Source organism: Daphnia magna, linkage group LG1, assembly GCF_020631705.1.
Source record: "Daphnia magna isolate NIES linkage group LG1, ASM2063170v1.1, whole genome shotgun sequence".
Classification (NCBI taxonomy): domain Eukaryota; kingdom Metazoa; phylum Arthropoda; class Branchiopoda; order Diplostraca; family Daphniidae; genus Daphnia; species Daphnia magna.
In genome coordinates this window covers 2,097,418-2,118,200 of record NC_059182.1, presented here as the reverse complement: position 1 = coordinate 2,118,200, position 20,783 = coordinate 2,097,418, and the positions used below count along the sequence as shown (strand labels likewise).

Genomic DNA, 20,783 nt, shown 5'->3' with positions numbered 1-20,783 from the left:
TCCACTGTTCGGCAAGTTCCATTCAATTTCCCGTCCATTCTCTGGAACGCCCCCCCCTCTTCATGAATGAACATTTCATTCCTAATTGTCTATTTTTCACACATTCCCCCCCCTCAATCGTCAAGTTTGTTTCCTTTTTTTTTTAGTGCGATTCTGATTTTTTAAAATTACCAAACAAGAAAAATTTCAGTTCGTCTCTTTTTTTTTTAAATTCAATGTATAAGCACATTCCTTTCGACTGATTAAACAAATGATAAAAACGAAAACAAGAGTCTGTTTCATTGACTTTTAAAGGATCGAATGTCAGCGAGGTAATGCAGTACCACGTACATTCGTAATGAGTGTCTGTTTCAACGACGAAACTTTGGCTCATTAAGAAGTGAAACATTTTTGCCAACTCGTCGGCCATTAAAATTCAAAGCGTTTATGAAACCAAAAAAAGGAAATTTTGTCACAATTTTTTTGTATTATTTATGTGTGTGTGTGTGTGTGTGTGGCTATTTTAAAAAGTTTTCGAGTTGTTTGCATGTCGTTGTTGACTTGAAATCAAAAGTGGCCACGTATGCACGTTCACGCTGAAGCAGCGCTATTTATCGTGGTGTAGTGTCGAAAAGCCAACAAGCGGTCACGTTTCGCTCTCATGACTCGTGTTATAGCACAAAAACAACAAGGGTTGAACGTTTCGCGACAAACACAGAACATGAGTCAAACGCAACCACAACGATGCGAAAAGAGAATCTCGAAGATAAATGTTTTAAACAAATTGGCAGACTTTGAAATGCGTGAAACTGGACGATTCAGGTTACTACCGATGCTCTAATGGAGTATTTCGACAACAAAAACCTGTGAAGCAGATAGAGCGGATGTATCAGCTATAAACGGAAGGATGTATTCTCTATTTGGCCTGCGTATATACCTCGGAACTAACGTTGGTCACTGCTAATTTGTCACTGGATCCACTCCACGAAAGAGTTTGGTGCCAGTAATTGGGTCCTGTCTTGGCCTCGTACGCTTTTCGCCAGTCCTGTGGCAATTCAATTGGCTGGTAAGTGAATATGATTAGCGAGATTGGTAACTAACGGTCGTCAATCGGATGATCAAGTATCCATCTTGATCAACGGAGGCTAACCATCGCCTGTCTGGCGAAAAGGATACGTCGTTAACGGCAAGAGAATGTCCGTAAAGCGTTTGGTGTTGATCTTCGTCGTCATTCAGATTCCAGACGATTAGCGAACCATCCGCACAACCCCTTCAAAGTCAAAGTAATGTCGAAAGCGTGAAATTTCAAAGATTTTATCATCCATTTCTCACCCGACAATGAGTAAAGAGTCAGACTCACGTCCCGGTGGAAACCAATCAATGCATCCAACTCGCGATTTATTCGTGTAATTTAATCTTCTGATTGGATCTTTTCGACTCGGTGACCAGACCTTAATTAGGTAACATCTCAGGTATTTTACTACATCAAATGAAATGAAATAATTTTTGTTTTATTAACCTGTAAAAGCAGCCGGTCGTCGCTAGAAGATGACACCGAAGCCAAAAGATTGAATCGGCCATTCCATTTCAGCGCCTCTATCGAATCCTAATTTACGTGAGCCGTCAGCTTCAAAGTGATCGAATTTCAATTGCAACAACAGACAAAGACGTGGTGATGTCAGACTTACACCGTGCACGAACGTCATGATCGGAGTTTCTCTACCGATTTGACAAATGTGAACGATCCCGTCATTCTGGTCCCTGGAAAACGAAGCGAATTGAATTTCGGAAATCCAAACGACGTCGTGAATCCGATCTCCGTCATGAGCCACGAATCGTTGGACGAGCGGTGAAGGTTTCTTATCAGCATCCCACACCAAGGCCGACTTGAAATTCAACAGGAAAATATAAAAAAACGAAGCCCGAAAGAAAACCAGAAGAAATGTAACGTCGAGTCACGTAGGATTTATCGTGAAAACATCGCGTGCTAAACAGCCATTCATTTTACACTGATTTATTACCCTGTCGTTGCTTCCGCTGGCGAAGACATTGAGCAGGATTGGATTCCATCGAATGCTCCAAATTCTAGACGTGTGTTTTCTCCTTTCGAACAAACGACATCCGTCCCGACTCCACAAAATCAACGTGCCGTTTTCGTAACCAACAGCTAATCGTTTGCCTTCCACCTTGTGTAAACAGCCCATTCATTCGTGTTCGTGTAACACGAATCAGCGTGGAAAAACAAAAGGGTTAATCGAATTACAATCTCAAACGGTTCATGCCAAACAAGAACTTACGTCCCACTGTAGACAGGAAATTCCGGAAACGGGGTATTGTGTTGGAACAGGATTAAAAACTGTCTCGTTCCACTGAGACAAAGGAACAATCAATTCAGCAGCACCTTTGAATTCGGTGTGTTGCTTGTGGTACAAGCAAATTTTTCCACCATCGATTGCACAGGCGAGAACTGGTTCACTCGGATGGAAAGAACATTTTGATACTTGAAGACCAGCGTCGTAAAGATTTTTCGACGAAATTGTGAATTCGACTGGCATGGCTTAAAGCACGCAACGATTTGATAATTCTCGAGTTTTGTTGACAGGTTTTCTAGAGTCGATAAAACCACAAACTTATGGCCATGCAAACGAGGCATATCTGAACTTTACTCTTTAGAAAAAAAATGTAGTTTTATCTTAAATCTACTGATAATTTGAAGTGGGTGCTCCGGTTCCACTGTCTCATCGTTTCAAAGGATGACGCAGCACTTTCTTTTTTGTTGATAAAAAACCACTGCGATATGTAGTTTTCCGATACGGAAAACTAAACTTCTGTCTAGATTCTAGATGATTGCTAAATTCAACACCATTTCTACGGATATTTCTGCCAATAGATGGCGTTTTCAACACTAAACCGATTTGATTGCGTTTTATTCATAAACTGCAATACTAACGGGAAAACTGATATTGTATCGGAAATCAGCGTTCAATTTTGATTATAATCCATGAGTTTCATAGAATTCCCGGAGGTAACATTTTTTGCCGATTTTGACAAAAGTGGTAAGGGTATAGCCTTCCCACTTTACCATTTTTGGCTAAAATCTAGATATACTTAAAAACACATGATTTTGATTCAGAATTTAGCGATGATCACGAAAATCGACTTTGTTTTCATGTGCAACTAATAGTTTTTGGGTTATTCGAAGAAATCAAACTGTCTCCAGTCGGCCGACTGATCACTCATGTCATCAGTTACCAAACAGACAGTCGCGTGTATGGTTCTGCCGACTGCAAGCTGAAACAGATTTCCGTGCATAGCTTCGAATTAGATTTCTTTTCTAGAGGGAAAATTCTAAACGCCTGCTGATGATTTGATGATCTCTTGTATGCAGACACGACACACATTAATATTTCTGGCATTGCATTATCTGTAAAAGTTTTGATTGGATATTGCATTTCACCCAGCTGTGCACCAGAAAGATTTTGGGTAGGTAAGTAAAGATTCTCGAGTGAAAGTCAGTGCCTCAAAAGGCCTCGAAGAGCATGTTAGAACCAGTCATTCCGAAAGTTAAAAACCTTATTTATTTTGTTTTTCTTTTAAATTTTTATTAGTTACAGCAGGTCCATCATTTGAAAATTAAATTTTTACAATTTCATTGACACAAACCTATAGAATTACTAAAACATGTTAAATGTGTTAAGTAATTACTTTCTTTTACAAAATGGCTACTGGTATGGGAACTATTGTTAAAGGGATCAAAGTTTGATGGATTAATTTCTGGGTGATGGTGACATGTGGTAGAAGATGAGAGCATTATGAATGTTGCATAGTTTACTTATTCTGTTTGTACCTTTCAGGTATTTTATTGAACCCCATTGTTCACTTTGTAGAAAAAATAAGTATGTTGGGTGGAATAAATGAGATACCAACAATTTCGGGGATCCTTGTCTTCCAAGAAATGTTAATAATTTAAGTTCCCTAAAAGTTTACGAACAGAAAGATTATAGAATTTTGTCAGTTTATTTGAATATTTAATATTTTTAAAGTGGAAATATCATGGAATTACAAGAACATTTGAAGACAAGATTTTGCATCGGTACCTGAACCAGTATGTTGTTACTTGGTTAATTGTTCTTTGTTCTGTTGTATCAACTTTCCCCTGGGCAGGAACTAACAGCTCAAAAGGTATTTTTGATTAATCTAAAAACTTCAGGAAATTATTGTCCATTTCTTATATTTTTAAGTTGCAGACCATGGAATGCTGACCAGTTATCTGCAGGGTGGAAATGTGCTTGACAGAGCCTAAATTGGCCAAATATTCTGAGCAACTATCATGAAAACCACATTTTCTCTCAGTAGAAATTACATGCCTCAATATCTGTTTGGTCTATGCATAACGTCTCTTGTGTGAAAGAAGCTGCATCGCCAATGTGTCTGACACTAGATCATTCTAAACATAAAATCTAACAATTCATAAGTCATTATGTAGGTTTGAAAGTTTGTTAAGTTATTTATACAGACTTATAATGTGTGGGAGAATTTTTTTACAGGTTAAACGTGATTAAGTTCCCCATGTAATTCTTTCAAGTTCTATCATCTTGGAATAATTTGCATAAAACCGTTTGAAAGGTGTTTAGCTGACTACTGGTCTGATATAATTTGGATGATTTTCTCCCAGTTGTTGCAAAAACGAATTATTAAGATAATTAATTTAAACCTGTATAGTATCTGTACTATTTGTTTAATGATTCGACGCACACATAGATGGCGCTGCGATCGCAATCGATCAAAACCATAGCCTACTAGATTAATAGTTATGGGCTAATGGTTAACTAGGGAAGAGGAGTTGAAGCAAGTTTTGTATTCGTAATCAGGGTTCAGTGATTATTATGGATGAGTTTCTTTTTAGATTTTTGGGGGGGTTTGTGACATCTCGTACCCAAAGTATCTCGTACCAATTTTTTCAACGATCTTGTACCAGTACGAGATGGTGGAACGAGGTGGCATCTGTCGGCAGAACACTACCGGCTGGTACGAGATGGCTGGCACTCTACCTTCTATATGAATGCCAGCTCCAGAGTCCAGAAGAAATTTTGTTTGGTAAATCAAAAAATGCTGTGCTGTCAATCTGTAAGGCATAAGAACAGACAAAGAAAAGTACCGAAGCAGAAAAAAAGCAGAGGATCAGAAAAAGGAAGCAATTATGAAAGAACAGAAGCATGAACATTTACAGTGATGGTTTCAAAAGACTACCTTCAGTCTGTTCAATACAAAATCTGCTTTGCCTGTGCACTTCCAACATGAGAAAATAAAACGAAGAAAGGAATCTGAATCAAACGACAAGTTAACCAAACGCATAAGTAGGTTCCCCAAAGTCTAATAGAAACTATTCGTTATTGATACCTTTCTACTACTTTCAGGATTTAAACACAAAAATAGAGAAAAATGATATAACATCGCCTGATTTTAGTGCAGCAATCCTCGCTTTAAAAAAGTAGAAGCTGGGGGAAAAAAAGTAGAACTGGTTTTTCTGAACCTGGCATTAGCATTCAAACAAAATTTTGTCAGAAAATGTTGTATGATGAAGAATAACATTTATTGCTATTGTCTTTCATATGTTTGTTTTTTTTTGTAGTCAGACCGTCTTAATCTTCATCTCACCATTCTTCATAATCTTCCGGTTGGTACGGGATGTCTGGTACTTAGATAGAAGGTAGAGTGCCAGCCATCTCGGACCAGCCGGTAGAGAGTTCTGCCGACAGCTGCCACCTCGTACCACCATCTCTTACTGGTACGAGATGGTTGAAAAAGTTGGTACGAGATGTCTAGATACCATTTTTTTTTTAATTCTTTATTCCGTAACAGTTTTAGGAAGTTACAAATCGGGATATTAGATGGCGTTGACATGCTGCTAACATGTCCGATAATCTCTGACAAGTTAAATCACTGCTTGTAATCTTTGAATTTTGGGGAGGATACGCTGACAGCTTGAAGGATTATTTATCTGAAGTTTAGGGTATGGTTAACAATATTTATTATATCCATTGTCATGCATATTTTTGTAAAAATAACATAACACTTAAGAAAAATTGCTATTTGTATTGGACAGGGTTTCCCTTGCTGTCAGCTGTATGAGCTTCTGATCCAGGATATAGTGAGATACTCTACTAGTCTCTCAATTTCATCATGTTTTCCTCATTGAAGAGATTTTCTAAGGTTTTCAACATTTATAATACTTAATAGCATGATTCTTTTTTGAGATCATACTTGTGAAACTTAATGCACACAGGTTACTAACACTGGAAAATCAACGTTGACCTTTTAGACTTGGACACCACCATTGCAATCAAGCAATGTTTGTTTGCTCACACTATAGTGGTCAATGGACTGAAAATGTCAGGCTTCTGCTGATGGAAGTCTTACCCAGCATTAGCCCACAAGAAACTTGAAGGGAAATACCAAAATGGACTTGTATTGATTCTTTGTAACCCTTGATTATCCCACTTTTGGTGTCTGCAGATAATCTACTTCTCGGATAAAGTATCAAACTTCTCTTTTTTTTTGCATGTACTATATTGCTTAATATTCAATGTTGTTATATATGAAAATGTTACAGGTGGTTTGAGACCGGATTTAATTGAGTCTGTTTTGCATAGGGCTTCTTTTCACGCTGATGCAATAACATTGCAAGATGAATGTTTAAACCCAAGGAGATCTGGTGAGCAGGATGCAACAGACTATGTCATGTCAAAACATTAGCTGAATACAATGAATACCTTTGGTCCCCGAGAACGAGATGTAAGATTATTGAGAACAAATTGATAGAAAAACATTTATATATTGATCCATGTTTTGTTTCCTTTACATAGGTTAATAATCATACTGAATCAAAAGAGGCGTCAAGTTAAACGAGATTTTAAAATGATAACAGTTGGAAGCGCATGTGGTTATTTCGAAGAATGCTAGCTAAACGTTACCTTTAGTTGCTGATTCATCTCGAAGATAAAATAAGTTATTTTTATAAATTGAAGTGCATATCTGGGCTCCCTTCTTTTCTGTGGCCCCGTTTCCCCTTGACTTGTGATAAGCCCGTAGGGGGTCATGCCCCTACTGTGATCAGCAGCAAAGGTTGTGAGTGCGCTGTCCGGAAAGGGGACGTGGGGGTCCTCAAGTTCTATGATATCATTGGAGGGCGAAGAGGCTACCCACAAATCCGAATTAACGGTTAATCGCTCACGTAAAAACTTGTCCGAAACCTTCCATCCTCTTCCGGCTTCTCTTAGCCACGCCCCGGGTAATCTCCCCGGGGGCTCAAATTCAATTGAGGCAGTGTCTCGGCTTGTCTTGGTTGATGGCAAGCGGAGACACTGCCTTAAATAACTAATTACTACCTAAACAATACAAATATTTAAAAATATTAATTTGTTTTTGCTTGCTTTCATGCATGTTCTTTTACTTGAAATTCATTGCAGACTTTAATTCTAGTTCCATTTATTCACACCTATTAACATGCGTTGCCCTTTATGAGACTTTCTAATTAAGTACTCATTCATTCAATATGTACTGTTTGGGGATCGAACCCACTACCTTTAGCTTATAAAGTCAATGCTCTACCACTGAGCTACAACTTATATTGTAATGAAATCTACTACTCTTGCACATTGCTGTGCCTAGGTGAAATGTACGTAAAAAGCATTTGATTTTTTTTTACCAATATTTTGTCTCTCTTATTTCGCATTCATCTTGTGATATTTCAGGATTATACCCTAATTGTAAGTGCTTACCGCTGCGTGTACAAGATTCATCGACTCATTTGTAACCATGAAGCATTTTAAGTCTGCCGGGAATCGATCCTAGACTTACGGCGTACCACACCAGTGCTCAACCATAGAGCCATGAGTTACAAGGAAACTGGAGAATATAATCCCTCTATAATTTTATGGGCATAACTATTTCAACCTTGTCGAACTATGACTACGCACTGCTGCACATCCACACTGTTATATGGAAAACTAATACTACTCGAATAAAGGTCTATAAATAGCGCTATTTCCTCTTTAACCTGTAAATCAGTACCAGCTAGGTTTGACACTGATCAGGCGTAATCGAACACTGTAATCTCCTGAAACGAATTTTAAAAATCGGACAAGTATTTCTCATATAGATTGGTTCGGCCTCGACGCATGACATTACAGTTTTACTGGAAACCAAATTAGAAGAAAATTCTTCTGTTTCTTCAACAGCAAAGTCGAAGAGAGCAGCCATCCTTTTCATCGTCACACCAGTGTAGTGTTTGGCGATGATGCGAACATTATATTCAACAATACGTGTTTTGGGAGCCTTCCAGTGAGTGAGTTTCTCACGTTACTCAGTACTGAATAAAAGAAGAAGTAGATTATCCGTTTTTCTCCACTACAGATGAGATTTACTGAACTTATCCACGGTAAAGACACGGTTGCTAAGGTGGAGGCGTTTTCCTTTCGAAGTACTATTTGGTACTGTTGGCACAGCGTGGCCCAGTGCTCGACAGCGACCAACAATTGCAAAAGTTCACTGGAGAGTGATAGAAAAAGAAACTCATTAGATTTATAACAACAAAAAAACAAAAAACAAGACTAAATTAAAGGATTCTCGTTTTTACTTGTACTTAGGAATTTCATCGACAATCTTCTCCTGAGTGCGTCGGTGCGATCGAAATGTTTATTACCAAACGTATTCAGCTGAAGGTAAAAGGATGGCATCATCATGTGTCTGTTGGATTCATTCTCTTGGATCCCTGTTGTGTTATATGTGGCTTAATAAGATTTGTCAACGTAAAAATATGATCTCTTGTTTTGGTCAACATCAATCATGAACCTGTATAACAATGAGCAATTAACTAAGATTTCACCTCCAGCAGACACAGTAAAATTCTTATCCATGGTCTGAACAAATGCATTACCATGCATATTCAACATGAATGAAGTTATAAGCAAAGTACTACTAATAAGTGATCTAAGTTGGAGTCCATTTGCTTCATAATTACACTTAAATTGAAGCTCACGGTGAACTGATTTTGAATTTTAGGTGGATAGCTGCATTATATTATTAGCTCTATGTGTGGAACAGGGGATGTGTTCTGGTTGCTGAAATACCAGCCAAGTATTCCTACTTGGCTGATCTTTCCTGTAAAACTTCAACGATGGTTCATAAAAATTAGTAAATGAGATTTAAATTGCATGAGATTAACTAAAAAAAGTGTAAGAGGTTGTTTACACAGACATACAATGGCCAGGGCAAAAACAAAACTTTTTTTTCATTAGTTTAAATTTAAATTTTCTCCATTTACCATTTTTTCAAATCCATGGCAGCAAGTTTCATCCTCCCACATTTCAATCCCCATTTCATTTAACATTTTTGTTATTCTGGTTACTCTGTAAAAAATAAACACAACATACAATATCATACACAAAAAATTCTCATGCATTTATGGATATCAATGTGCGAATGCTTATACCTTAACCACCATTAAACAAAGCTGAATTTGAAGTATCACGCAATCGAAGCTGCACACGATGTTCAATTTTCAGTAGCAAACATGCCGCCATGATGCCACAATCAATTCGATCGATCTGTTTTTGATTATCAAGAGCAATCGATTTGAACAGTTCTGAAATCGAGATCGAATGGGATTTGATCGATTCCATTTGCGAACGCCATCTATGTGTGCGTCTAATCATCAAACAAATAACACATATAAGGTTAAAATTCGTTCTTTTTTTTCGTTTGAAAGTATCGGGAAAGTCATGTGGCTTTCCCCTTAAAGTATAGAAAAAAACATGTAGAGTATAAAGTTGCCGTTCGCTCACCATTTGGTGATCAACGCCCGCTGATCACTGAAATTTATGGTCAATTCGCTCCAATCGCTCGATCGTTTAAAGTGATCAATCGCTGATCGATATGCTCAAATCGCTCACCAAAACATTGTATTTCTGGAATGACCCACTGTCCATCAAAACAATTACCGACTTCCCGAAGAGTTTGAGTTTTTATCTTGACTTTCAGTTTCAGTTCTAGTAAATTAGTAATGGAGATAATTCAAAAAAAAAGTGAAACTTGGTATCATAGATATGGCAAAAAATAACTACAAATCAATAACAGGGCATCTTTTGATGTGGAAGGCGGGATCCATCTCATAATTGTTCGTTTGCTGAAAAACTGTCAATTAAAGTGGCGTCTTCAATGGCAGACCACTTCACATGTTACAACGGAAAAAGGCAACCGTTCAACGTTTTACAGATCTTTTAATTGCGACCGCTAGATGGCGCTGAAGTTACGATCGATATCGCTCAACACCATTCGCTCTTGATCTCGCTCTCGATAAATTGGGGCGATCAATCGCTCGATCTCGCTCGCAAAAAAACGAGCGATCGCTCAATCGCTCTCGATCAATCAATCGCTCGCGGCAACTCTGAGAGTATTACCCCGCTAACTCATTTTTATTGTATCAAATGTGTATTGCAATTCTAGTAGAGTACAAGATTTGTCAAGAAGATATTTATCCATCTCACTCATCACACTAAAAGATTACATATTAATTAAATTATTACAAACAAGCGGGTAAAACAAGAAACCTGCAGTTTGACTGAATGCAAACTTTATTTAGATAAAAATATTCTGAAATCTGTTGGTGGAAGCTGGACATGGCTCTTGCTGATAGGTTAAACAAAAACCTAAATTACCTTGTTCACCCTCGCCGGCTTCCAGTCCGTTAGTGAAGTAACGCAATTCGAACGGCACGGATCTCGCTAAAAAAGGTAGAAATTCAATAAAACAATTTGCATTCTCGGACAGATGTCTTGAAACAAAATCTTATCAACTTACTAAACACTGGCGTTGATCGGGTTTCGGCATTGATGCTGTTAAAGGCACTGCCGCATAACCGAGCGGCACAAACGGCTCCGTTCGACTTAATAGCTTGACCTCGTATATCCGAACCACAAGGTATCATTAAATAATCCGCGGTGCACGCTGCATCGACTCCGGACGCAACCGTAGTAGCCCCAGCCGTCAAAGCGCCTGAGATGGAGAATCCGAGGCCCGGTAAATTGACCTGATCAGGGCATGGGTTGTACTGCATTTCACAGAAATTCTGCAAAATTAATGCGTCCAATATTTAAATCAACTGAATTTCTTTGAGAAAATTTTTAAATTTCGTGTGTTTAACTTACGGATTCTTGGCGGATGCAAATCGTGTAATCTTGAAACGAGAGCTGTCGAGCTGTATTCACGCCTCGGGATTCAAAAAAAAAGTTGAATGACCTTATCACACCTACACTTCCGGTAAAATATTGCAGACATCCCGGCGGCGCTATAACGATTAAAATTTGATAAGTTTTTTTTTTTTTGGTTTTTTTTACTTTGGTTTTGAAGCAGGAAAGATAAACAAAAATCAAGAAAGAAAATGACGAAATAAAAAATAACGAATGCATTTGCATACCTGCAAAACCTTCATTGCAAGGAATTTGTGAGACTCGTATCTTCCAGTTGCGGGCAGAAGCGACACCGCCAACCATCAAATTACTTGTAATCATAGTCAGCATGATGGGAGTTGTACTATTGTAGCCGATATTCAAATACACTGGTAGATTCAATCGAAAAGAAAAAAAACCGGTTAACGAACCAATGAATATTTTATTTTTAATGAACTCTTTTATAAGCATACTATGCTGTCCAGCATTGTCACCGCAAATGACAGGTACTGGGGACGTGGTACCAGTTACCACAAAGCTATCCGTGACGCAGCGATGTTCCACCGATTCCGGTTGGGCAATTGAAAATGCCTCGAAATCCAGCCTTGGAATGGAATTATCATAATCAGAGAGATTGTAAGTTATTTTACAACACTGTTATTTTGTCCTTAATTTATTTTTTGGTCCCTAAAAAAATGCTAAAACTATTTCTTAGTAATACCGAAGTTGACAAATGTTGGGTGCTAGGCGATTAACAGTGGTGTAGCATTGCCCTGCAGCGGTATACGATGCCGGATAACCCTGATTGACGAAATACGTGTTATTGGCGTAAATAACACCCTGGCAGGTCTTTGTGGCTAGAAAACGAAAAAAATAAAGAAAGAGGCATTTTGTTATTTCGAACAATTATCCTAACGTTTCGATGTGTGCGACTTACTGACACAACATAATCCAAATCCCCTGCCGCAAGCACCCGAGATGTTACCACGGAAAGCAAAACATTCCGGATAAGAAAGACAGGTGCCAATGTCACCACTCAATGCCCTGCAAGCTCGGTTATTGTTGATGACAGTTTCAAATAAGCCAAAAACTGTCGGACCAAATTCAAATGAAAGAAAAGAAAAATTCAATTGATTAATTAGATTTCAAATTAGTTTTAGAATTAAATGTGTTACATTTTCCATCGCGAACGTCCAAGGCTGGATTCAATGAAGTGTTGGAATTGGTTGGGCTGATTTCCGATGTAACGAAGGGCGAAAAGATAACGATAGACAGTAGCAACTGGACCACGGCCGCCAGCATCTTTGAATGGAGGTTGACCTGCGAATGCCCGACAGAATGGAAAATAAGTTACATTTAAAGGTTTTCCTACTCGCAATAACTTCCGCCTTGACCACTGGCTATGCAGGAAAATATGCAAATCTCAGATCCGTTACTGAGTTGTTCGTAACGGCTTGAAAGGTGTAACTTCCGCCACGATCGACGCATTCGCTCCACATTTTGGCAGCCACAGTCTGATTTATCCGTTGAGATGCTGTGTATTCCGGAATGTACGACAAATACGTTACAGTATAATTAGAGCAGGGTCAAGAATTCCAAGACAAAAGAAAATCTAGAAGAAAACTAGAACATAAAATTTGGTTTCCTTTCTCGCATGAAGCCACTCAAGACGGAGAAGAGGCAAGAGAGATCCTGGTTGCATTCACTGTGATTTCAGATAGTTTTAAATTTTGTTGTTGTCCTCTCACATTTAAAAAGTAGCGATAAACAAAACATTAAATAGTTGTTCAACAATTGGCGCCGGGTCAATGGGGAAATAGTTGAGAATATTATCATATGTTAGTGTAGAGAATACCCTCTGATTCTAAAAGGGCCCGTGGTTAAGACATTGACACCGTACCAAGGCTAGACGTGATAACGAGATTTCTTTCCTTTTTGGTTCGTGAGGTGAACTCAGAGAGGTTCAAAGAATAAATGAACACAACAAAGAGAAGAGTAAATGGAAGATCAACAATTGTTTCGAATTGGCATTGGCCTTCTGCTTAGTATAGAAAGAAAGCAGAACAATTGCACCGTTACTATAAAACTAAAGAGACATTTGTGTGCGAAAGGGTATTGCCTCTGGGTCTAGAGATTTGAATAGCTATATCTTACATGACAGGCGTGTTGTTGGGTCTCACATGTCCAACAGCTTAGCTACAGATACCCACCTACTTGTCTCCTAGACTCGTCTTCAATGGAATCGGTACTGGCGAGCTGGTTTAAGCGTGACGAACGTTTTCTTGGCCTCTTCTTTATTTGCCTCGGTTTCCTCCTTGATTTCAGTGTAACGTTCTCCTTTTATTGTCACCACCTTGTTGTCTAAATATCGCACCATCTTTTTGGGTTGCTACCAAGAGAAATAAAATAGTCCTGACTGAACATATAATTAAATGAAAAAACTCCGATTACTGTTTTGACTGGCGGAGGCCTGTGTTCACGTTGGTCGTCATCTTGGTCAATATAGGAATACTTTTCAATAATCTTCTTCTTGAGAGTAACATCGTTCACCGGTCTGGTCTTGTGCAAGGAAGTGGTCTAGCATACCAGTACTTTGCATTGGATTTTTCACATAAATAATTAAAAACAAAAATATACCTCCGGGTTAGAAAGGGATTCCCCTGTTTCCTGCCTGTGGAGAACAAGTTGTACTGCTTCTTCAACACAACTATTTGATAGTGAAAGACAATGAGTGGCTTCTACTAGAGAAATTGATGGGAACATCTCCAATAAAAGACGAACATCATCTGTTTTCTCAAACTCCTAAGGATTACAGCATAAAAAGTTATAAACTTTAGCACATAAAACAAAATAAAAATATTGCTTACCTGGAAACCTGACTGAGATGAGTCACATGTGCTTGCATCACTAGATTCTGACACTCTTGGAGACAGTCTGTCTGCTTTTATCACTGCTGGAGCAGGGAACATTAATCCAAGATCCGTCATGACCTTCAAGCCTTTTGAATCTTATCCAAGGACAGAATACAGTATTATTATACAACTATACAGCTAGAAACTGTATAAACAATCTGTGTACCTTCTTTAGATTTTGAGAGTTTAGATGATAGTTCAAAGATCCAGTGACAAATGATGGAATGAGGAATAGAGGCAAAGTCGGGAAAGTATGCAGTGAGCATCTCACTGAAAGATTCTACATCAAATATATCTTCCTGGCACAAGTCAGACCCAATTTCTTCTAAAATGCTCACCACATAGCTTAAAACAATTTCATCGATGTGACTGAAATGGAGTAACAGACAAAGCAATAAGTTACTCCCATTCCTCAAAAGATACTTTTCAGGAATAATTAAGCGATTCAACCTCAAGTTGGCCTGTGGAATGTTGTCTTTAAGAAATACCAAGAGAGATTCTTTTACTAAAACTTCTTGGTCTTCAACGCAACTCATGATTCAATCAATAAGACGAATAATGAGATTCGATTTCGGAAGAAATTTAAGGTTGTTTCGGTAGCTTCTTTAATGCGGGATAACAATACACGAACTTTACCAGTACAACTGTTTATTTTAAGGTTTTAAAATAGACGAAACTCTTCAGAACTCTACAAGACACAGTAGGCAGTGTCGAACGAAAAAATATTGACACGGGAGTGTGGATGTTGCCAGATTTTGAGGGGAGTTCGGGATTTTGGCAAGAAGTTGGCTCGTTTGCCTCCGCGTTACACCATGAGAAAACTGCACGAGCTAGGGCTCAGCCCCGCGTCGATCGGGTTGGTTTTTTTGCTGAGCGGGTGGTTCATTTTGGTTTATGGGGCGGGTTGGGCGGGTTATGTGCTGCTTTTAATTGGCCTAGTGACCCATCAAGATTTTATCGGGTTGCCAAATCGGGGTATGAAACCCGATTACAGAATTGTTTTTGTATTGATATCTTATTCAAGACACCAGTCCATATTCAATAGAAAACAATAGACAGAGATAACATCATTTATTTTGTTTTACTATTTATTTTGAAAGCAATTAGTGTTAGTATACCTACACCACCAAGTACTAAGCGTGAAACCGATGTAAGCAGTGCTAAATTACCTAACACACTACTCCCTACCCGGAGCGTAAAAACAAACACAAACGGTGAACGTACCGTGGGGTAAAGGTGTAGTGAATGTGCGTGTTCAGTGCAAGGTGAAACCATAAGCCTAATGCTGGTAGGGAAAATAACGGTAAGGAAAAAGGAACGAAGGCAACACATTTGTTAATCACACAAATGACAATACGAAATAAAGTAAGAAAATGCCAATTTGGCAATACTCAACCGTACCATCTTCTTTTTTTCGGTCGTCCTAATGGGCGTGAATCTCGGGGCTGGGCGGTGATTCTCGTTGCTCCAGCGGCGCTCCAGCGGTGATCCTTGTTGCCCAGCAGCCTCTTCGGTGGGTCCTCCTAGTTACATAAAAAAAAAACATGGTTAGACAGTTAAACATTTAAAACATGTACCTGAACATCCGTGGCGTCGATCCTCGTTGCTCCAGCGGCGATCCTCGTTGCCCAGCATCCTCTTCGGTGGGTGGTGGGGCCTTCCTAGTTACATAAAAAAAAACATGGTTAGACAGTTAAACATTTAAAACATGTACCTGAACATCCGTGGCGTCGATCCTCGTTGCTCCAGCGGCGATCCTCGTTGCCCAGCATCCTCTTCGGTGGGTGGTGGGGCCTTCCTAGTTACATAAAAAAAAACATGGTTAGACAGTTAAACATTTAAAACATGTACCTGAACATCCGTGGCGTCGATCCTCGTTGCTCCAGCGGCGATCCTCGTTGCCCAGCATCCTCTTCGGTGGGTGGTGGGGCCTTCCTAGTTACATAAAAAAAAACATGGTTAGACAGTTAAACATTTAAAACATGTACCTGAACATCCGTGGCGTCGATCCTCGTTGCTCCAGCGGCGATCCTCGTTGCCCAGCATCCTCTTCGGTGGGTGGTGGGGCCTTCCTAGTTACATAAAAAAAAACATGGTTAGACAGTTAAACATTTAAAACATGTACCTGAACATCCGTGGCGGCGATCCTCGTTGCTCCAGCGGCGATCCTCGTTGCTCCAGCGGCGATCCTCGTTGCCCAGCATCCTCTTCGGTGGGTGGTGGGGCCCTCCTAGTTACATAAAAAAAAAACATGGTTAGACAGTTAAACATTTAAAACATGTACCTGAACATCCGTGGCGTCGATCCTCGTTGCTCCAGCGGCGATCCTCGTTGCCCAGCATCCTCTTCGGTGGGTGGTGGGGCCTTCCTAGTTACATAAAAAAAAAACATGGTTAGACAGTTAAACATTTAAAACATGTACCTGAACATCCGTGGCGTCGATCCTCGTTGCTCCAGCGGCGATCCTCGTTGCCCAGCATCCTCTTCGGTGGGTGGTGGGGCCTTCCTAGTTACATAAAAAAAAACATGGTTAGACAGTTAAATATTTAAAACATGTACCTGAACATCCGTGGCGGCGATCCTCGTTGCTCCAGCGGCGATCCTCGTTGCTCCAGCGGCGATCCTCGTTGCTCCAGCGGCGATCCTCGTTGCCCAGCATCCTCTTCGGTGGGTGGTGGGGCCCTCCTAGTTACATAAAAAAAAAACATGGTTAGACAGTTAAACATTTAAAACATGTACCTGAACATCCGTGGCGTCGATCCTCGTTGCTCCAGCGGCGATCCTCGTTGCCCAGCAGCCTCTTCGGTGGGTGGTGGGGCCTTCCTAGTTACATAAAAAAAAACATGGTTAGACAGTTAAACATTTAAAACATGTACCTGAACATCCGTGGCGTCGATCCTCGTTGCTCCAGCGGCGATCCTCGTTGCCCAGCATCCTCTTCGGTGGGTGGTGGGGCCTTCCTAGTTACATAAAAAAAAACATGGTTAGACAGTTAAACATTTAAAACATGTACCTGAACATCCGTGGCGGCGATCCTCGTTGCTCCAGCGGCGATCCTCGTTGCTCCAGCGGCGATCCTCGTTGCCCAGCATCCTCTTCGGTGGGTGGTGGGGCCCTCCTAGTTACATAAAAAAAAAACATGGTTAGACAGTTAAACATTTAAAACATGTACCTGAACATCCGTGGCGTCGATCCTCGTTGCTCCAGCGGCGATCCTCGTTGCCCAGCAGCCTCTTCGGTGGGTGGTGGGGCCTTCCTAGTTACATAAAAAAAAACATGGTTAGACAGTTAAACATTTAAAACATGTACCTGAACATCCGTGGCGACGGTCCTTGTTGCTCCGGCGGCGATCCTCGTTGCCCAGTGTCCTCTTCACCCGCAGAGATTGCCCTTCCTATCGTACAGAAACGAGAACAACAACAAAAAAAAATGCTTTTGAATAATTGAACAGAAACAAGTTTCATCTAAATTCTAACAGGCATCAGGTACACAAATTAGAATCACATTTTATTGCAAATTTCCTGAAAAAAAAATGTATGATTAATCGTTAGTTAGTAATCAGGAGGTTGATTGGATTGACGGTTCATGTGAAAATTGTGTGAAGAAGTCGAGACATAAGATTTCATTGCATGGAAATGATTGTGAGTGACGACTAGAGATAAATTATGCATAAAACAGTGAAAGACAGTGATTGGGGTAATGTTGTGCAAAAGTAACCAAGTGAGGTGGAACACATTTATATTCTATCTAAGCTTATCTAACTAGACTACCCACTAAAATACGGTTTTTAGCATGTGCAACTAAACAAAATCAGTGCAGTGGCAAATCCCAGTGCTGATGCAGTGCTATTTTAAGTGCGTGATTGGTGTATATCCACGAATTGCGAAACATATCCCGTTTGTGAAAGAAAACTACATCCATGTGCGAAAATTGTGTGAATCGCTACACCAGAATAAAAAGCCACAAATCTAGACTAGTGCATGCCGTGCAGGTGAGTGAGCTACTGAGCTGCAAAATGTAAAGCGGGGTTTTGATTCTTCATTATTGAATTGCCCAAGGTTATTCACTTATTCCAGGTCATTACAAGAGATTGGGTCAAATGAAGGGGAATGGCCATATCCTCGAGCTCACGTGGAAACATACATTTTTCCTTCAAGTTGGTGACCTTCAGAATTAGGTTCCTCTACCCTAAACTTTGATTCCTGGAAAGACCAGGATGTGGAACGTGTTGGCGTGTATATAAGACGATATCCAGATCCACAGTTCACATTCATCCAAGGATCTTCCACATCAACTGGACCGTTGAAAGCCGCCATCGGACGCTTTGATTGTCAGGTATATGTTGATGTTTTCTTCCATTTTATTTTTCGTATCAGTTAATATACGTATAAAATAATTGTTCTATTATTAAAATGCAAAAGCACATTCTTTAATTTGTCATCATGTTAACTGAATTCCTGTTGTACTACCTTGTCTTTAGAGTAACACCAAAAGGACAAGGTTGACCGAGTTCTCGTTTTGCTGAAGGAACGCGTAGGCTAAATATTGCGAAGCAGGCTGCGTTAAGCGAACAACTGACTAGTGTAACGTGGCACTAAATTTTGTAATCATTTAAATTATTGGCTGTTGAAATATTGCGTTGATTACGTACCTCTGGTTGAGATTCCTTCGAGAAGTGCTGCGTAGTTTTAGGTGCACCATCTGCTGGATGTTCCTGTCATGCCGAAGACAATCCATTCCACAAAAACGCATCTGAGCTTAATGTAAGTTGAGGGGTCGGCTAAGAGCTTTAACCACAATCTACCAGTGAAAATGCAGTTGAATGTTTGGGTTTCCATTTAGTAAGTTGCCACACCTTCCGGAAATACTCGAGCCCTTCATACAATGGGATCCACTACAAGAAATAGTACGTTGGATCGTTCAAATTGATGTCTCTCTTCGTCTTCATTTGCGGGAAATGAAGTTGATGACTTAATGCAAACGAATAATTAAATTATTCAACACCTTTCATCACAGATTGTTTGTTGAAGGTAATGGGAGTGATTTGCCTATCCTTTCCATTCTGAGAAAATATCCAAGTGTCCAGTATCACAAACTCGAATGCAACACCAATCAGTTCAATCGCTGCAAGGGGCAAATCACGCAAGATCCCCTCGAAAGGACGTTTAAGGACAATGATCTTCATTAAAGAACGTCTAATTAAACGCCTTTTCTCTGCTATCGCACGACAAACACGATCTGTGTGGTGACAAGAAAGCTTTGATTAGAAAATAAAGACGATAGCTGCAAGGAATATCAGCAGGTTTCCTTCCGGAGAATCGATCGTTTAACGATATACGGAAGACGTTAAACATTTCCAGTGAGGACATTGCGTGCAACTGTTGAAAGAAAAGAAGGCCCGTACGTATAAAAGGATGACTGTCTCCTACACTTTCATTAATTCGACGCGCAAATCCGGTACGAGTCGAACTAAGCGGATAAAAATGCCGATATCGGTAAGTTTATAGTTAATTATCAGTTAAACTGTTTAACTTTATGTTTCGTATACCTTAGTTTCTTGTCGTTGTACTTGGATTCGCACACTTTGCCTGCTCCTAGTTACCAGCTGCAGCATGGAACTACCATCCGTATCATTATTCGTATTCCTTGGTTCATCCACAAGACATGGGAGAAACTCGTCTAGGTCTGTTATGTGCGCCTCAAAGATACATTAATTGCAATTTGTTTTAACTGATTACTTTCAGATACGTCACAACGAATGGAACAAACGGCGATAGCTCTTCAGACCATGCAGAAGGAATTGAATGGTATATATTATTAAAACATTTTGTTTTTTAAATGGAGAAGAGTCTTATTAATCGATTTTTGGATAGTTTTGGCAGAGACTTCGCAACATTTGGCGAAAACAATGTTCACCGTTTGGATCTTGACGACAGCCAAATTAGACGGTAGTGAATCAAAGAAACGTTTTATACTTAAACTAAACGAACGATGTACATTTTACAGAGACTGCCCGATGTTCAGCAGAAATTTCGCAGCAGTTGGCAGAAACGAATGACGTCACCTTGAATTTAAGGAAAGCTCTGAACGGTAATTCATTTGCTATGAGGATAACCAATCGATTCTAAACATTTAAAGTCTTAATAGAAACAAAGAACCCTTTTACACCATGCATTTTAGGAATTCCGGCGATTCCGGGTAGGGCTCGTCCCCGGTTCTCGAAAACCCGGTTTACCCGCGGTTCGTCGCCAAAAAAAGTCGCCCATGAGCGATCCGGGTAGTCTATTTGCCAAAGTGGGTAGGCTGGGCGGATTTGATGGGCAAACCGGGTATACCCACCGCCATCTTGGAAAATGGCGGCTTGCAAAGCCCCATGTTAAATTAAAAGGGAGGGTAGCAAAAAAAAATTTTTTTGGCGGGAAATTCAAAGGGCGTCACTTGATTTCAGGGGAAAACTCGGGTAATCGGGTAGGAAATCGGGGATAACCAGGTTTTGAACCCGGGGAATAGAAACGGTTTTCGAAATTGTGTTACCCACATGGAACCCGGGTAGGTAGTGGGCACAAAGTCTTAGGAACCGTTACCCACCGGATCCAATTTTTTTGCCGAGAAGACCTACCCATTCGCCCAAATACCTACCCATTGGACACGGGGCCGAGCCCTA

The 20,783-nt window shown here is 39.9% G+C and overlaps 5 protein-coding genes and 3 long non-coding RNA genes across 21 annotated transcripts; 3 read left to right on the top strand and 5 right to left on the bottom strand.

Annotated features, from left to right (window-relative positions):
• Window positions 1–446: 446 nt before the first annotated feature.
• On the bottom strand, window positions 447–2,654 carry LOC116933078 (F-box-like/WD repeat-containing protein TBL1XR1). The gene is made up of 8 exons (XM_032940975.2): window positions 2,277–2,654; window positions 2,001–2,165; window positions 1,668–1,865; window positions 1,499–1,585; window positions 1,312–1,430; window positions 1,081–1,249; window positions 917–1,024; window positions 447–843 (listed from the first exon to the last, which is right to left on the bottom strand). The coding sequence occupies exons 1-8, from the start codon at window positions 2,532–2,534 to the stop codon at window positions 817–819; spliced, it is 1,131 nt and encodes a 376-aa protein (XP_032796866.1). The 5' UTR covers window positions 2,535–2,654; the 3' UTR covers window positions 447–816.
• Window positions 2,655–2,781: 127 nt separating this feature from the next.
• LOC116933094 lies at window positions 2,782–4,608 on the top strand. Of its 3 annotated transcripts, none has more exons than XR_006649608.1 (3): window positions 2,782–3,773; window positions 3,834–4,161; window positions 4,221–4,608. It is a non-coding gene; the product is annotated as an uncharacterized LOC116933094 (long non-coding RNA). The 3 variants fall into 3 exon arrangements; XR_006649607.1 differs by having other exon boundaries at window positions 2,782–4,161; window positions 4,221–4,461; window positions 4,527–4,608; XR_006649606.1 differs by having other exon boundaries at window positions 2,782–4,161.
• A 590-nt stretch (window positions 4,609–5,198) lies between these two features.
• Window positions 5,199–7,001, top strand: LOC116933112. Of its 2 annotated transcripts, none has more exons than XR_006649604.1 (6): window positions 5,199–5,336; window positions 5,397–5,992; window positions 6,086–6,192; window positions 6,266–6,516; window positions 6,633–6,774; window positions 6,846–7,001. It is a non-coding gene; the product is annotated as an uncharacterized LOC116933112 (long non-coding RNA). The 2 variants fall into 2 exon arrangements; XR_006649602.1 differs by having other exon boundaries at window positions 6,593–6,774.
• Window positions 7,002–8,071: 1,070 nt separating this feature from the next.
• On the bottom strand, window positions 8,072–9,652 carry LOC116922326. Of its 4 annotated transcripts, none has more exons than XR_006647034.1 (6): window positions 9,473–9,644; window positions 9,305–9,389; window positions 9,002–9,149; window positions 8,618–8,832; window positions 8,406–8,529; window positions 8,072–8,350 (listed from the first exon to the last, which is right to left on the bottom strand). It is a non-coding gene; the product is annotated as an uncharacterized LOC116922326 (long non-coding RNA). The 4 variants fall into 4 exon arrangements; XR_006647033.1 differs by having other exon boundaries at window positions 8,411–8,529; window positions 9,473–9,643; XR_004393950.2 differs by having other exon boundaries at window positions 8,072–8,529; window positions 8,918–9,149; window positions 9,473–9,652.
• A 799-nt stretch (window positions 9,653–10,451) lies between these two features.
• LOC116936379 lies at window positions 10,452–12,717 on the bottom strand. 2 transcript variants are annotated; one of them, XM_045178791.1, is made up of 9 exons: window positions 12,602–12,717; window positions 12,383–12,527; window positions 12,145–12,297; window positions 11,929–12,064; window positions 11,681–11,811; window positions 11,456–11,596; window positions 11,187–11,326; window positions 10,840–11,107; window positions 10,452–10,763 (listed from the first exon to the last, which is right to left on the bottom strand). In XM_045178791.1, the coding sequence occupies exons 2-9, from the start codon at window positions 12,507–12,509 to the stop codon at window positions 10,618–10,620; spliced, it is 1,242 nt and encodes a 413-aa protein (XP_045034726.1). In that variant the 5' UTR covers window positions 12,510–12,527; window positions 12,602–12,717; the 3' UTR covers window positions 10,452–10,617. The 2 variants fall into 2 exon arrangements, with proteins under 2 accessions (XP_045034726.1, XP_045034723.1); XM_045178788.1 differs by having other exon boundaries at window positions 12,383–12,655.
• An 8-nt stretch (window positions 12,718–12,725) lies between these two features.
• On the bottom strand, window positions 12,726–14,916 carry LOC123466552 (CUE domain-containing protein 2-A-like). The gene is made up of 6 exons (XM_045178797.1): window positions 14,570–14,916; window positions 14,286–14,488; window positions 14,075–14,214; window positions 13,845–14,009; window positions 13,659–13,784; window positions 12,726–13,596 (listed from the first exon to the last, which is right to left on the bottom strand). The coding sequence occupies exons 1-6, from the start codon at window positions 14,653–14,655 to the stop codon at window positions 13,441–13,443; spliced, it is 876 nt and encodes a 291-aa protein (XP_045034732.1). The 5' UTR covers window positions 14,656–14,916; the 3' UTR covers window positions 12,726–13,440.
• Window positions 14,917–15,542: 626 nt separating this feature from the next.
• Window positions 15,543–17,855, bottom strand: LOC116933128 (extensin-3-like). Its single transcript, XM_045180055.1, has 15 exons — window positions 17,837–17,855; window positions 17,429–17,513; window positions 17,292–17,375; window positions 17,133–17,237; window positions 16,996–17,079; window positions 16,859–16,942; window positions 16,679–16,804; window positions 16,542–16,625; window positions 16,404–16,487; window positions 16,245–16,349; window positions 16,108–16,191; window positions 15,971–16,054; window positions 15,834–15,917; window positions 15,697–15,780; window positions 15,543–15,642 (listed from the first exon to the last, which is right to left on the bottom strand). The coding sequence occupies exons 1-15, from the start codon at window positions 17,853–17,855 to the stop codon at window positions 15,543–15,545; spliced, it is 1,296 nt and encodes a 431-aa protein (XP_045035990.1).
• Window positions 17,856–17,968: 113 nt separating this feature from the next.
• LOC116933126 lies at window positions 17,969–20,453 on the top strand. Of its 7 annotated transcripts, none has more exons than XR_004399904.2 (9): window positions 17,969–18,110; window positions 18,196–18,454; window positions 18,600–18,882; window positions 18,962–19,025; window positions 19,150–19,614; window positions 19,673–19,802; window positions 19,864–19,926; window positions 19,993–20,067; window positions 20,126–20,209. XR_004399904.2 is itself a non-coding variant. In XM_032940992.2 (5 exons), exons 1-5 carry the CDS (start codon window positions 19,784–19,786, stop codon window positions 20,398–20,400), a joined length of 342 nt encoding a protein of 113 aa, XP_032796883.1. In that variant the 5' UTR covers window positions 19,673–19,783; the 3' UTR covers window positions 20,401–20,453. The 7 variants fall into 7 exon arrangements, 1 of the variants encoding a protein (XP_032796883.1); XR_004399903.2 differs by having other exon boundaries at window positions 19,136–19,614; XR_004399900.2 differs by having other exon boundaries at window positions 18,962–19,614.
• The last annotated feature ends 330 nt before the right edge of the window (window positions 20,454–20,783 follow it).